The following is a 13,562-nucleotide window of genomic DNA, read 5'->3' on the forward strand; positions in this document are numbered from 1 at the left end:
GTGTGCAGCAGAAAATGTAGCAAATCCCTTGCATTGTATCTGATAACAAAAATAGAGTATTGATTTTAACAGATTTTTTTGGTAAAGAGATGATAGTGTTCTCTATTTGCTAGTAGGAACTTTTTAAATGCCTCAATATTTCTGCAGTTTTTCTAAAGAGCAACATTGACCTCTTCCTACATTAGGAAGCATGGTCCTGACCTTTGACCTACTGTAACAGGATTTCAATTATACTTTTGTCGCTGCTGACTTTTGTTGTTTATAAAAGTTATGCATGTTTGTATTATCATAGTTTTTAACATGAAATCTAAAAGGATAAAATAGAATTCAACTTTATTGTCATTACACTGTCACAGGTACAAAGCAACAAAATGTAGTTTGAATCAGTCCAGAAGTGCTATACAGGAAATAGATATTTATTTACATGTGTACAGAGACTATGTCTCTATGGACTATAAATGGTATATATAAACGGAGAGTAATTGTAAGGGGCTATAAGTAGTTAAATATCAAAAACCTATATATAGATTATACAGGAAAGTTAGGATATGTGTTACCTATATATATTAGTGGGGTTATAATGCAGGATAAATAATGACAGATAATTGCAGATTGTGATGGCCAAATCCATGGCCACACTCTGAAGTTGACAAAAGATGGGGGCGGCCAGGGCTCAGCAAATTTGGATGCTGATTGGACTGCACCACTGGTCCTTGCTGGCGGGGGAATGTGTAGTTTCTTTCTTTAGATGAGTTTTGCATTTAGGTGAATATTGGTATTTGGACTTTAATGGTTTTGATTTTCATTTTGTGAGTCTTTAGTTTAGTCAAACTTAGCTGTACTGTTATTTGTTTTGTTTGTAATTGTATTCTGTTTAGTTACCCCCATTGTGTCTAAATTGGTCTGATCAGCCAGTATGTATACCCCGGTCTGTCATTTCTTTGTAGGTCAGTTATGTTTGTTTGTACAGCCAGTTTGTTTACATTTTTGCCTGAGTTCAGTTTTGTTTCTTTGACCTCTTTTATGAGCTCAGTTTATCTTTTGTCATCTATTTTTGGGTTAAAATAAAAAACCCTATTTTTCTAATTAATATCCTGTGACTCCTCCTGTTTTTTTAACTCGGTCCATCACACAGATCAAAGATTTACATATTATATACAGCTTTAGTTGAGAAGTAAGTGTAAGTGGTGTTGGATCCTTACGTTGGAGTGTGTGTTGGTGTGTGTGTGTGGGAGGCCAGTCCATATATTATTGTTCTGTGTGTGTGTGTGTGTGTGTATGTGTATGTGTGTGTGTGTGTGTGTGTGTGTGTGTGTGTGTGTGTGTGTGTGTGTGTGTGTGTGTGTGTGTGTGTGTGTGTGTGTCATGGTGTATTTGTGACAAAACAGTCATAACCGTGTTTATTGTTGGTGTTGTGTATGTGGCAGTGGGTTAGGTGCTACAATGTTTCGGTTTCTATGAATCATAGGGTACGCACCAAAGAGCAGACCCAAAGAAAAAAAAAGTATACGCACACATCCTATATAATATTTATAATATTTATCTCTCTTTTTTAAGGTTTCGTTAATCAGAAATACATCTTCTCAATTTGATACTTTCATACATGTCATGACATTTGCAGACTGTTTAGACAAGCTCCTGTATGCCTCCACTCATTAATTCCCCTTGAACCACAAACTACCAAAACACCCACACAAACACTGTGCTCTCCTCTATGCCATGTAGCAGGCCCACAGCACAAAGACCTTCTATGAGTCCTCCTTGGACACAAGCACACAGCTGTTAGGTGTGTTTGCGTGTGATGAAGAGAACATTTGACCAAAATTATTTGTTTAGTTTAGAGTTTCAAACAAAGGTTTCTCTGTCTAAGATTTAACAGGAAATGTGGTTTTTCCTTAATAGCAAAGGCAGATTGTCTGATTATAAAGGCTTGATTTTATACCCTTGGCAATATTGTTAATTGATGAAGTCAACACAGAGAATGGCAACTATTTTAAAGTTAAGAGTGACACTCAAATTCAAGGCTAAAGGAAGCATCTATTGGCATTTAAAAAAAAGGAAAATGTAATAGTTCACAAGCTGTTACTGACTAAATCTAATTACCAGGATTCAATAAAGTCTACTTTTGGTTAGTGAAAAAAATATTGCAAAATACAACCTGATTAAAGCAGCTTTATTTGCATCAAATTTCACAAATTATTTGTAAGCAGACACAACATTTGAAGTGTGGAAAAATAGAGTTTTAAGAGAAACACAATCAGAGCAGTACCCAAAAGCAGTGTTGTGGTCAAGACCACCTAACCCGAGACCAAGACAAGACCAAGACCAGAGTGTATCGAGACCGAGACAAGACCAAGACTTTTAGGGTCCAAGACCAAGTCAAGACCAAGACCGAGGGAAGTCGAGACCGAGTCAAGACCAAGACCAGCGCCAGTATGTGACAATAAAATGTGAAACATGATCAAAATCACTTAAATTGATCTAAAAGACCCACAATCACATAAAAACACCTAGATATTTAACACACAGAACTGGAATAAACATAAACATATTTTAAGTAATAAGTTGGACGCAGTCCCTACTGTCTCTGATAGTGAAGCACTGTAGAACTTACATTGCACTGTATGCTTTTTTCTCAATGTTACTTTACAAATATATTCTTTGTGATTTAAATAGCCGAATTTTATAACCGAGGATTTGGCTGACATCTTATCCCGTTTTCAGACAACCACTTGTGACTTTCAATCGAAGTGCTGCAGCCCGCGCGCAGGTGAAAGGTGGTGGGCGTGACAACGGTAAAAAAACAAAAAAACAAAAAAAAACATGTATTTACCAATGAGAAAGAATATTGCTTGGATTTGAATCCAAGCATCCAATAAAAAGAAGGATTTTAAAGAAACTGTTAATATTCTGATGATTAGCGTTATTTCCACAGTTGTGGTCTTGACCGGTCTTGGAAAAAAAACAAAAAAGAAATAAAATGCCGAGTCCTCAGCGCCCGAGACCGAGACAAGACCGAGAATAAATGCGGTTAAGTCCGAGACGAGACCGAGACCATCAAAAAATGGTCTCGAGACCAAGACCGATGTCGAGTACTACAACACTGCCCAAAAGTAATAATTGAATTTTTTATTGATCTCACATTGGAGAAATTTACTTCTGCATTTAACCCATCCATGCAGTGGGCTGCCATTGTGGGGTACAATTGGGGGTTAAAGGTCTTGCTCAGAGACCCAGAGTGGCAGTCTGTTGGAGTGGGTCTCAAACTCAATACCTCAGGATTCCAGGTTCTATGCCACCACTCCCTCTTGAAAAAAAATGGGAAGAATAAAATCCCATAGAAAAGACACTAATGCATGCACACTTTTAGATTCAGTCCAGCACATAAAATCATTGTAGATGAGAGACAGGGGCAAAAAAATGAACTATTCATGAATAGAAAATGCTGCAATGTGGTCAAGAGATTAAGCAAAAAGTGATGAAAGCTGTAAAAATCAGTCTCTGCTTCTATCTCAAAATATAAAAAATTCACATACATTTTCTCATTTAATATGTAAGATAAAAATGTGTGTTTTCTTGGTTGACAAGCCACTGTTTGGGACATCTGTGGTGTTTTCTTTTCTTCCTCCTCCTCCAACTGCACTTGAGGATGTATTTAGTTTGTTTAAAGTGGGTTGAATGAGTTGCTCTTACAGCCACACAGATTTCTAGTTTTTGGGAAGGATCTCATTTGGAGAAGCAGGCAAAGTAATCATCAACATTAAATGGTTTATAGAAAAATAAGTTTATGTTTTGTTTGAACTGTTTTCAATGATCAAGTAAAAAAAGATCAGTTTCCTCATCAGCAGATTCTATCATCTCTCATATTTAACCTTCTGACCTTACTTTTGAAATCAAGACTTACATTTATTCTGAAAAGGCCTCATAGATTTATGCAAATAAACTAGTGTACAAACAATAATATAGACCAAAGAATGTCAAAAAGGTAGAGGGCAAAGAGTAATCATTTTAAATTGAGCTTAAGACATCTCATGTTGCACTTATCAAACTATCATCCAACATTGAAAGAGAAAAATTATCAAACGCATGTGGGTAAAGAGAGCATTATTCAGAGAAGCAGCTAAGAGGACTGTGCCACACCTAAAAGACCCACAGAAATCCAAAAATTAGAAAACTGTTATTTACACAAACAGAAGGAACACTATAGACATTTAATGCAAAAAAACATCGAGCAAAATCATTTCTAGCTGTTAGATAAGCTGGAATATGAGCAAGTTCAAGGTGAATTTATTTGCAAGACACTGTCCACAACATAAACACCACCTCATATTTATACTGTAATTAGAGCCTTTTTTCGCTACCAAGACTCCAGCTAACTTTTAAATAAATGTTATTTTGGTGTTTGAACCATCATCTAACATTGAAGTCACAGTATATATAAGCACTGCAATTCATTGAGCTGCAATATCTATATATGTTACTTGCTAGGAAGGCAGTCTTGAGCTCTTAGCCAACTGGACGACTTCTGCGATCAGACTATGGAAAAACTACACTTAAAGCATCATTTTTGAATAAACTAAACTAAGATTTGGAAAGTAGTCGCATGCTAAGCTATAAAAAGAAAGTAATACGTTTTAAATACAAGATTTGAGTCTCTTCCATAATCCTATTTTTTCAGAAGTGTTTAGGCTCCCGTATTTAATTTATGATAAGCAGACTCTCTCAGGTAAACATAAATAGAACTCCTAGTATTGAGCTTTTGTGATCAGTGCAAACAAAATCTAGGTGTTTACTACTATTCAGCTTCCAAGGTTGTTGAGGAAAGAAAAGTGGAACTAGATGGAGTTGAATCCATGTCATTCATGTTGATAAAGTTCACAGGTTTTATCATCCCATCCTGGATCGCCCTGCAAAAGACATTTTTAAGATGTGTTAACATATTTAACCATTAAAACTGTCTCCAGAGTGTCCATTAAAAAAGTGTTAAAGGACCCCTATAAAAAGTTCCCGCTTATCTTGATTGTTCTAAATAACTGCACTCCAAATTGCATCTGACAATTCACACCCTTATTAACTTCTGATAATGGACCCTAACATGGCACGATCCCTTTATAATACATTTTACTCACATCAAATAAAGACAAACATATGAAGCAAATAATACTTTTTCATACTTTTTCTAGTTGGTCACAAAGAGAAGATACAATCCCATCCTAATTACCAAATAAATATGCTAAGCAGGATCAGAACACTCATAAACCATGTTTTCACCTGTTTTTTTTATTATTTACCATGAGAATTGTTAAACAGCTACACACAGGAACACTAACAGGGGGTCTTTGTTTAAGCTTTCTTCTTTCTGCTTGATTCGCACTGTTCTGCAACTTTCCCTGAGTCCTTAGAGATCTGATGTTATAGGCAGATCTTTTGAAAAAAGAATAGAAACAGTAATAATTGTGAAACTAGGTCCACCCAGCAGGAGAAATTCCTAAGAGGATGACATATACGCAATGACATCATATTCCATCTTCGTTCCAACACCTTTCAAACAATGGGGCTCTACAGGACTGAAGCTATAAATGTGTCTATTGTTCCTTAGTGTGTGTCCTGATAATACGAGTGAGTTGTCTAAAAAATTAGGAAAATATGGACACAGATGTTTTGTGAATTGGATGGAAATAATCTAAAAAGGTCAGTAAATACATGAATACCTCTTCATTTTAAACATCAAGATTATTAGGGAATGCTTTGGGTGAATTATTCATTTATGTAAAGAATTATATACTATACTAGGAAAAACAACAAGGACAGGTCCTAACTGGTAAGGTTGGTTTCTTGATCAGAAGGATGCTCACTTGGCCTGTTAAATTACTAAAAAGAAATATCTTAACTTTCTTGTCAAAACAGTCTCTAAAGTTACCACTGTAAAAATTGAGATCTGTTTTTTTCATTGTTACCCCCTTTTTTATATATTTTTTAACACAATAATGGCCTTGATTTTGCATTATGGTATAATTTATATATATGTTGTAATAACCATTATATTATTATATTGATGGGAAGGGGGGAAATAGAAAAGGGAAGGAGATGTAGCACAGGATGCCAGGCCCAGGATTGAAATTAAACCTGTTTTTCGCTCCACACCATGAACCACACACAGAGGGCTATATTACTCTTGGTTTTAACAGGAGAATTGCTTGATCAAATGCCAAAAATTATGCATTTTTTCTGCATTGATGTGGAGTAAGTTTTCAATTTCACATACAGCAAAGAGTAGGTTGCAGGACGTCTCTTTTATTTTTGTATTGTATTTGTTTTTTAGAAATGGTTTTGCTCTTTACATATCATCGCTTGAATGATGCATCTACTGTATCTCTTTTATGAGCATATAACAGAAATTCAACCATGTCTTTCTCTTTCATACAATAAAAAATTTAGCATATGCAAATTTATAAAAGAAAATCTTATATTGGGCCAAAAGAGTATTTAGTGAAATACTGATTGTAAAACAGGTCTGCAATTTTTTATCATAGGTACACTTTAAATATGAGAGACAAAATGAGAAAAATAAAATCCTGGAAATTACATTTTAGGATTTTTAAACAATGTATTTGTAAATTATGATGGGATTAGTATTTGTTCAACCACAATCAAGCAAGCTGTCTGCCCTCACAGACCTGTAACTTTGTCTTTAAGAAACTATTCTGTTCTTAACTTGTTACCTGTATTTACGGCACATGTGTTGAACTCTCTACATGGACACTTATCCACAGCTCTAACTGTCAGACTCCAAACTCAACCATGGCCAAAACCAAAGAGGTGTCGAAGGACACCTGGAAGATTGTTGACCTGCATCAGGCTGGGAAGAGTGAATCTACAATAGTTCATGAGGTTGGTGTGAATAAATTAACTTTGGATCAATTGGAAGAAAATGGAAGACATACTAGTCCATTGATAATCTCCCTTAATCTGGTGCCCCACGCAAGATCTGGTGGGGTCAGTGGGGTCAAAATGATCATGAGAACAGTGACCAAAAAGCCAAGAAATAAATGGAGGGACCTGAGGAATCTACAGCAGAGAGCTAGGACCACAGGCTACAATCAAAACACACTGCTGAGAGGGAGTCCTATCTGCACCCCCGCCTGAAGTCAGTTCACGTCCAGGCCTCCATTTTGCCAGAGAGCAAATTAATGATCTAGATGAGGATTGGGAGGATATCATGTGGTCAGGAGAAACCAACATAGAACATTTTGCCACAAAAGAAAGTTGTCATGTGAGAAGAAAGTGCAGTTGCATCCCCCAAAAACACTGAAGCATGGGGGTGGAAGCATCATGCTTTGGGGCTGTTCTTTATGAATCAAGGACAGTATGACTGATCCGTTTTAAGAGAATAATGTTTGGGGCTAAAGGACAATTTAGAGAAGCCAATCAACCTAACAGTCATGTTTTTGGACTGTGGGAGGAAGCCAGAGTACCCGGAGAGAACCCACACATGCTCAGGGAGAACATGCAAACTCCATGCAGAAAGACCCCGGGCCAGGAATCGAATCCAGAACCTTCTTGCTGCAAGGCAGCAGTGCTACCCACTGCGCCACTGAGCAGCCCAATTGGAATTAAATCCAAGTGAACTCTATTTTCTAACTAGTTGGAGACAACTGGTTGCACAGAATTTTATTTAGAGGGGCAGAGCAAAGGGATTGAATACTATTTCTTTTTTTAAATGTCACAATTACAAACTTGTTTCTAGTCACAATTTGAAGAAATGGGGCAAGGTTTAAGTGGGAAGTTGAGTATATAACACTTCTGCAAAAGACGTTATTATATTGCAACTAGCATGGCTTTTTTTAATGCAGTTTACTCTTTTTTTATCAAGTTATTCTATCTATGTTTATTTTTTTTGTAGATATGAGCATTTTCCAAAATAAGAGGTCTGGGAAAAAATATTGTGGAGAATTTTCAATTATCAGGACACTGTCAGGTTATTTCACTGAGGTCATTTTGAACATGGCTGCTGAAAGACCTGATGACATTCCTTTAGTGCTGTGTCACATGGGTGGAGCAGACTGCTGTTATTAAGTTATCAGCCATTTTATTTGCCCTTCAGTCCCCTTCAATTGATCACAGCTGCAGTCCTGCAATAGGTAATGTTTGTAAAAAAAAAAAAAAAAAAAAGAAAGAAAGTCTTTGTTTTCCGATTCAGAATGTGTCTACGGAACATGCTTTCACCAAAAGAGCATTGCTTGCCAAACATCTGTGTGATTTAGCTGAGTTGCTTGGAGAGATGAACAAAACATAAATCGTCTAAACTGAGTATGAAATTTCTTCAGTTATCTTTATCTTCATTTGCTCAAGAAGAATGAATATATGAGAAGAACATTATTAGTTAATCAGGAATAAAACACAGGAGGTTTGGCAGTTTTATGCTTCTGTTCAAGCACATATAAAGCTGGCTTCCTTACATGAATATATAGATAAAGTATTTCTAACAATTAACAAGACGGGTTTGAGTATGAATGTGCTCTTTAATAAACAAACAAACTTTCAAGAACGAGCAAGAACTTTCTTTCTTGCTTTCTTTCAGTCTTCCACAGCTTTTTCTCCGACCTTCTCAGACATCATGTTGCTGCAGAAGTTGGAAACTTGTACCATGCCTCTCTGCTTGTTGCTGTCAGGCAGAAACACAAGAGCATTAATGCAACGCTTCCACTCAGCAGTAGAAGGATTTTCGCAACAGTGAATATCACAATCTCACAACATCTGAGGAAGAGAGGAACTGGCTGAGCTCATAAACTGCCTGTGCTTCTTAGCCAACTGACACTGACTGTCACAAATGGCGGACCAAGCTGAACTGAAACAGTGTGTTTTCAGCACTGTCAACACTATGCAGAAACATACTGGCAGCATTTTTCAAGAAATGTGATGGATTTTTTTTCTACAAAATGTTTTCCTAATTCAGCAGAAATGTCATCAATCTATACACAATTGTCAATAAAATCAAAGGAGATTGACACTTTAGAAGTATTTTGTATGTAATATATGAAAACATAAACAAATGTGAAAATACATTTTAGTTTATATCTCAAATCCTTTCTCTTCCTGACATGTGAAGATTTGAGATGATAGAGTCAATTAAACGCATCTGGATCATGAGTGAACTATTAAGCCAAAGTTAATAACAACAAAAAAACAAGCTTTAATACATTTTCAAAGCTAAAAAAATAGGTACAAGTTTGAATCTTTTATATAACGTCCACAAAAAAGAAAGGAGTATGCATGTAGGCTAAAATATATACATACACCCACTGATATCACTATCTCCCTTAACATTATGAGGACAGTCGAATACTATTTGATGCTCCTAGAAAGATTTTTGGGATGAAACTGCCTGGATATTTAAACACTACTCTGATATCAAACTTTGGGATTAATCTAAGTCAGATTGGCTTCATTTCAACTGGTCTCAATATTTCACCCATCAAGGTGATCGATTTTGGTGAACGTTAAAGCACCTGAAGGAAGTCCTTCCTCCTCAGTACTCCATCCACTTTGTGCAATGCACCAGTGCATGAAACAGACTGTCAGAATGAGGCTACCATCACCATGTTTGACAGATGGCACACAGTTCTCAGGTTTAATGTCCTCACTTTCAAATATACAGACACAACTGCGGCCAGATCACTCGATCTTTGTCTTTTCAGTTTGTAAAATTTCTTTTATTTGGGGATTTTATCTATGAGGCGTAGAATCTCAGCAAAGCCTGCTATAAATATGTTAATTTAGGAGCAGCAGATTCCCTTTTTTTCTTGCCACAATAATGTCCTTAAACTGATCAGAAACTAATATCAAGACAGAATTTAAAATGGATAAATTGGATTAATATTAAACTTCTGAACTCCCCTGACTGTAACTCTATTGTTAATTTAGAGCTTAAAAGCTGTATCATTGCTACTTTTGGCTTTAAATATATGCTTTGAACTTGATTCAAAATATTTGATTTTAAGCCCTTTATGGACTGGAGAAAATTTACAATGAAATAAAACTTAAACTTCTAGTTTTTCTTTTATTTCATTTAACTTGTTTTTTGTTTATACCTGCAATTAAAATTAAATAATTACACTATAAATATAAAAAAATTATATTAATTCTAGATTTGCCATTATGGAGAATTTTGTATAAACCAATGCAAAAATAATTAGGTATTTAAGGTTTAAACACACAATATAAACCTTGCTTTAGGAAAGGGAAGAAAGGGAAACAATTGTATGCAAAAAAGAGCAAGGAGGTATAACTGTTTGCTTTCTTAACCAGAATGCAGAAACCTACACTTGTGGTTCCAGACTTTTGAGGAAGTTGTCAATTTGTTGTTGTGATAAGTCTCCCTCTAGTCGAGCCAGGAAGGTGTAGATCTGGACGAAGGTTTCAAACGGGATCCTGGCAGGGCCACCCTCCTCATCATTTGTCAGGATCTCACAAGCGTACTTCAGAGAGCTTTCAAGAGTCTAGAAAATACAAAACAAAAAAAGACACTCAAAACTAATATGTGTTTAGGATTGAAAAGCAATCAAATGATGCATGTTATAAAAATGCAAAAACAAAATCACTTTGTTTACAAGAGCTCAATGAAAGGTGAGCCATACAATGAAATGAATGTAGTTCAAGACTGCCCTCATGTGGTTTAAGTGCTCAAAAGCCTTAAACATGTCTTTAATTAAAGTCAGGACAAAGACATATTCTATCTTTTTATTTTTTCAAATAAGAAATCCGTTTCAGATATTTTTTGTTGCTTAAGAAATCACTACAGAATGATATTGTTAGAGACAGGTTTGGATACTTAGAGATGAACAAACCTGGCATCCTGCAAGCTTCACCTGTTGTGCTCACCCTTAACTGGAAGTGGTATGAAGCAGTATTAGAATTTAGATCTCACCCCTCCCAGGGCAGTACAACCCAGGGCAAAAAACTCAATCCAGGAGAATTCTGAAGAAAAGCAGCCCAATGACAGCAGGGTCTTCAGCTGTTCCATGGGAAGACCGAGGTCCTTCCACTTCATCTGCAGCTCCTCTCTGCTGCACATTGGCCTTGAAGACATCTATGATTAGAAAAGGAAAGTAAAAGGATGAAAAAAATGAAGGATAAACACTAGGAATTTACTTATATACTTATTGTAATATCCCAAACAATGATCTAGTTCTATCTTTAACAGCTCTAAAAATAAATCAATTCTCAACAGATATAAACTGTAGCTATTAATTAATGTTAATAGCTACAGTTTAAATGAAAAATCCACCTCCCCAAGATTCTAGTAAATATAGGTGAAATATGGCAAGCTTTTTCTTATTGAAATCAAACTCTGAATCACAATGGAAAATGTATAAGGAAATGTTTTCAGAGTATGAGGCTGCTTAAGGCCCCATATAACCTGACAACCCTATGAACAAATCTACAAACTGGAAAAAGAAACTATTCAAATTGACCGTTTCATAACCAAAAGCATATTTTAATGCAACAAAGATAATTCTTACTGATTTACCCAATTACCCAATAGCTTTTACTTTTATATGTTGGATGTGAACTTGGTGTTAAACTATGCCTGTGCTGAAGCTGCTTCTTTAGACACAACTGTTCGAGTAAGATCTAATCTTTTTGTCATGTAAAACAAAAAAAACAGGAATAATTTTGCACTGTTTCAGCTGTTTCTAGAACATCTTAAAGTGATCTATAGATCAGAGTAGATTTGCTTAAAAGCCAAATAAATACAGTTAATAAAATGTCAGCATTGTATTGGACAATTTCACACACAAATTGGGAAGGAACTGGTGAGATAAGGTTAATCGTATGTAATTAATTAGAAATAGGCATACAGTTAACTCAAGAAGAAATGCAAAAAGGAAAAAACAAATGTGCATTGTGTGGATGATGGTTTTTAATGGAAACAGGTTCTTACATTCAAATTGTACTTATCGTCCTCATACAACCTCAGTGTGGCTGTAATAAATAAACTTGAATCATTTCAATAATAGATTTGTTAAAATTGTTCTTACCTGCTTATGGAGGATTTTCAGTAGACCTGGAGTCAACCCGGTGCCAACATTCCTCTCCAGCCTCTCCTTTACTGGTAGACACTCTCCTTTGGCCAGTGCATGAAAGTATCTTGGGTTGGACACAATCATGTCATTACAATACGTGTTATTAATATAGACTGTAAGATTGTAAGGCTGTGCATTTGCTCCTCGGTCCGCTTAATAACATGCATAATATTAGCTGAATTAATAGATAATGTATGTTGCTATATCTGCAATGAGAGGTATTGTATTCTTGTTTTTTCATCTTATATCAACAATATTTTGATGAGAATCGATACTCAGGATGACTTTCAGTGTCCCTGTAGGACAGCAGAGTCTTGTTTTACCTTGTTCTTTTATCCACAAAGGAAATTTTAATTGCACTCTCCTCTTTTTCTCTACAGGTTAACACAACAGAGGATGTGCCAATCTTTGGGGTTGAAGAAAACACATCCAGAATGCTTGATTTTCATATCCAACATATTTGTTCTTTTGTAAAGGGAAGTCAGTAAGTTTAAACACAGCAATTGCACGAAAGCCTCTGGGAGCTAATTACAGCCTTTCAATGCTCAGAAAAAGTACATGCACAGGTGAGACGAGGCTATTATGTTGCCTGGAGACAGTTTTTATGCAATTGTTTGACAGATACATATTAGAGTGAACCGCAGCAAAGTCACACTTGTCTAACCTTGACCTGAACCAACGTTGATAAATGTTGACACTTACGCTGCAGACCAGCGCAGCAGATCGTTCGGCTGTGTTCGGATGGCTGCCTTTGTGAAGCTTTTGAGGATGTCTGGCAGCTGGGGAGGGATTTTGATTTGCTGGGCACAGTACAAAGTATCCGGAAGTGGCATGACTGTAATACAAGACAATATAGTCTTCCTTACTCCTACAACAAAGTCAAATCAATTTCAGCCAATTTCCCTGAGGATTGACTCTATAGTGGAACTTATGAGTAATACAATCTTATCTTGAGACATACTGTAAGGATGTGCTAAAAGAGCAGTTATCAGAAGACCAACTTTAAAACTACATTTCCGTAACTTTAACAATTAATACTCAGACATTTCATTCTTTTCAGTTAGAATAAAAAAACATGAATGTGTTACCTAGAGAGTGACTGAAAGTACTAAAATAAATACAAAATCAAATTAAGTTACAAATCTACGGCTTTTAAAAAAAATTAGAGCTTTTCTGAAAAAAGTCCCCTATATACACATCTAAACTTGACAAATCAGGAAATAACTAAATAATGTTTGGATTCACATATCTTTTTTTTTTTTTTTTTTTTTTTTTTTTTTTTTCATCATTGACTGTGTTAATGAAACACCTGATCTTCTCCTGACTACCCAGCACTGGGATGTTGTTTATCGTCCTTGGTGATTTTTTTTTATAGATTTCTGTTTTTTTAATCATCAAAATAGGGGAAAAAAATGAAATTTTGATTTTGATTTTTTTTTTAAATCAATAAAAGTTTTTGGGTTGATTAAGTCTTTG

General features: G+C 35.7%; 1 protein-coding gene across 2 annotated transcripts; it reads right to left on the reverse strand.

Moving 5' to 3' along the window:
* Positions 1-3,036: 3,036 nt before the first annotated feature.
* ropn1l (rhophilin associated tail protein 1-like) lies at positions 3,037-13,086 on the reverse strand. Of its 2 annotated transcripts, none has more exons than XM_038286744.1 (6): positions 13,048-13,086; positions 12,789-12,921; positions 12,042-12,150; positions 10,928-11,089; positions 10,324-10,499; positions 3,037-4,907 (listed from the first exon to the last, which is right to left on the reverse strand). In XM_038286744.1, the coding sequence occupies exons 2-6, from the start codon at positions 12,917-12,919 to the stop codon at positions 4,796-4,798; spliced, it is 690 nt and encodes a 229-aa protein (XP_038142672.1). In that variant the 5' UTR covers positions 12,920-12,921; positions 13,048-13,086; the 3' UTR covers positions 3,037-4,795. The 2 variants fall into 2 exon arrangements, with proteins under 2 accessions (XP_038142672.1, XP_038142673.1); XM_038286745.1 differs by lacking the exon at positions 3,037-4,907 and adding an exon at positions 8,457-8,665.
* Positions 13,087-13,562: the final 476 nt, after the last annotated feature.

This window comes from Cyprinodon tularosa, unplaced genomic scaffold (assembly GCF_016077235.1).
Source record: "Cyprinodon tularosa strain WSP-4 unplaced genomic scaffold, ASM1607723v1 ctg23, whole genome shotgun sequence".
Classification (NCBI taxonomy): Eukaryota; Metazoa; Chordata; class Actinopteri; order Cyprinodontiformes; family Cyprinodontidae; genus Cyprinodon; species Cyprinodon tularosa.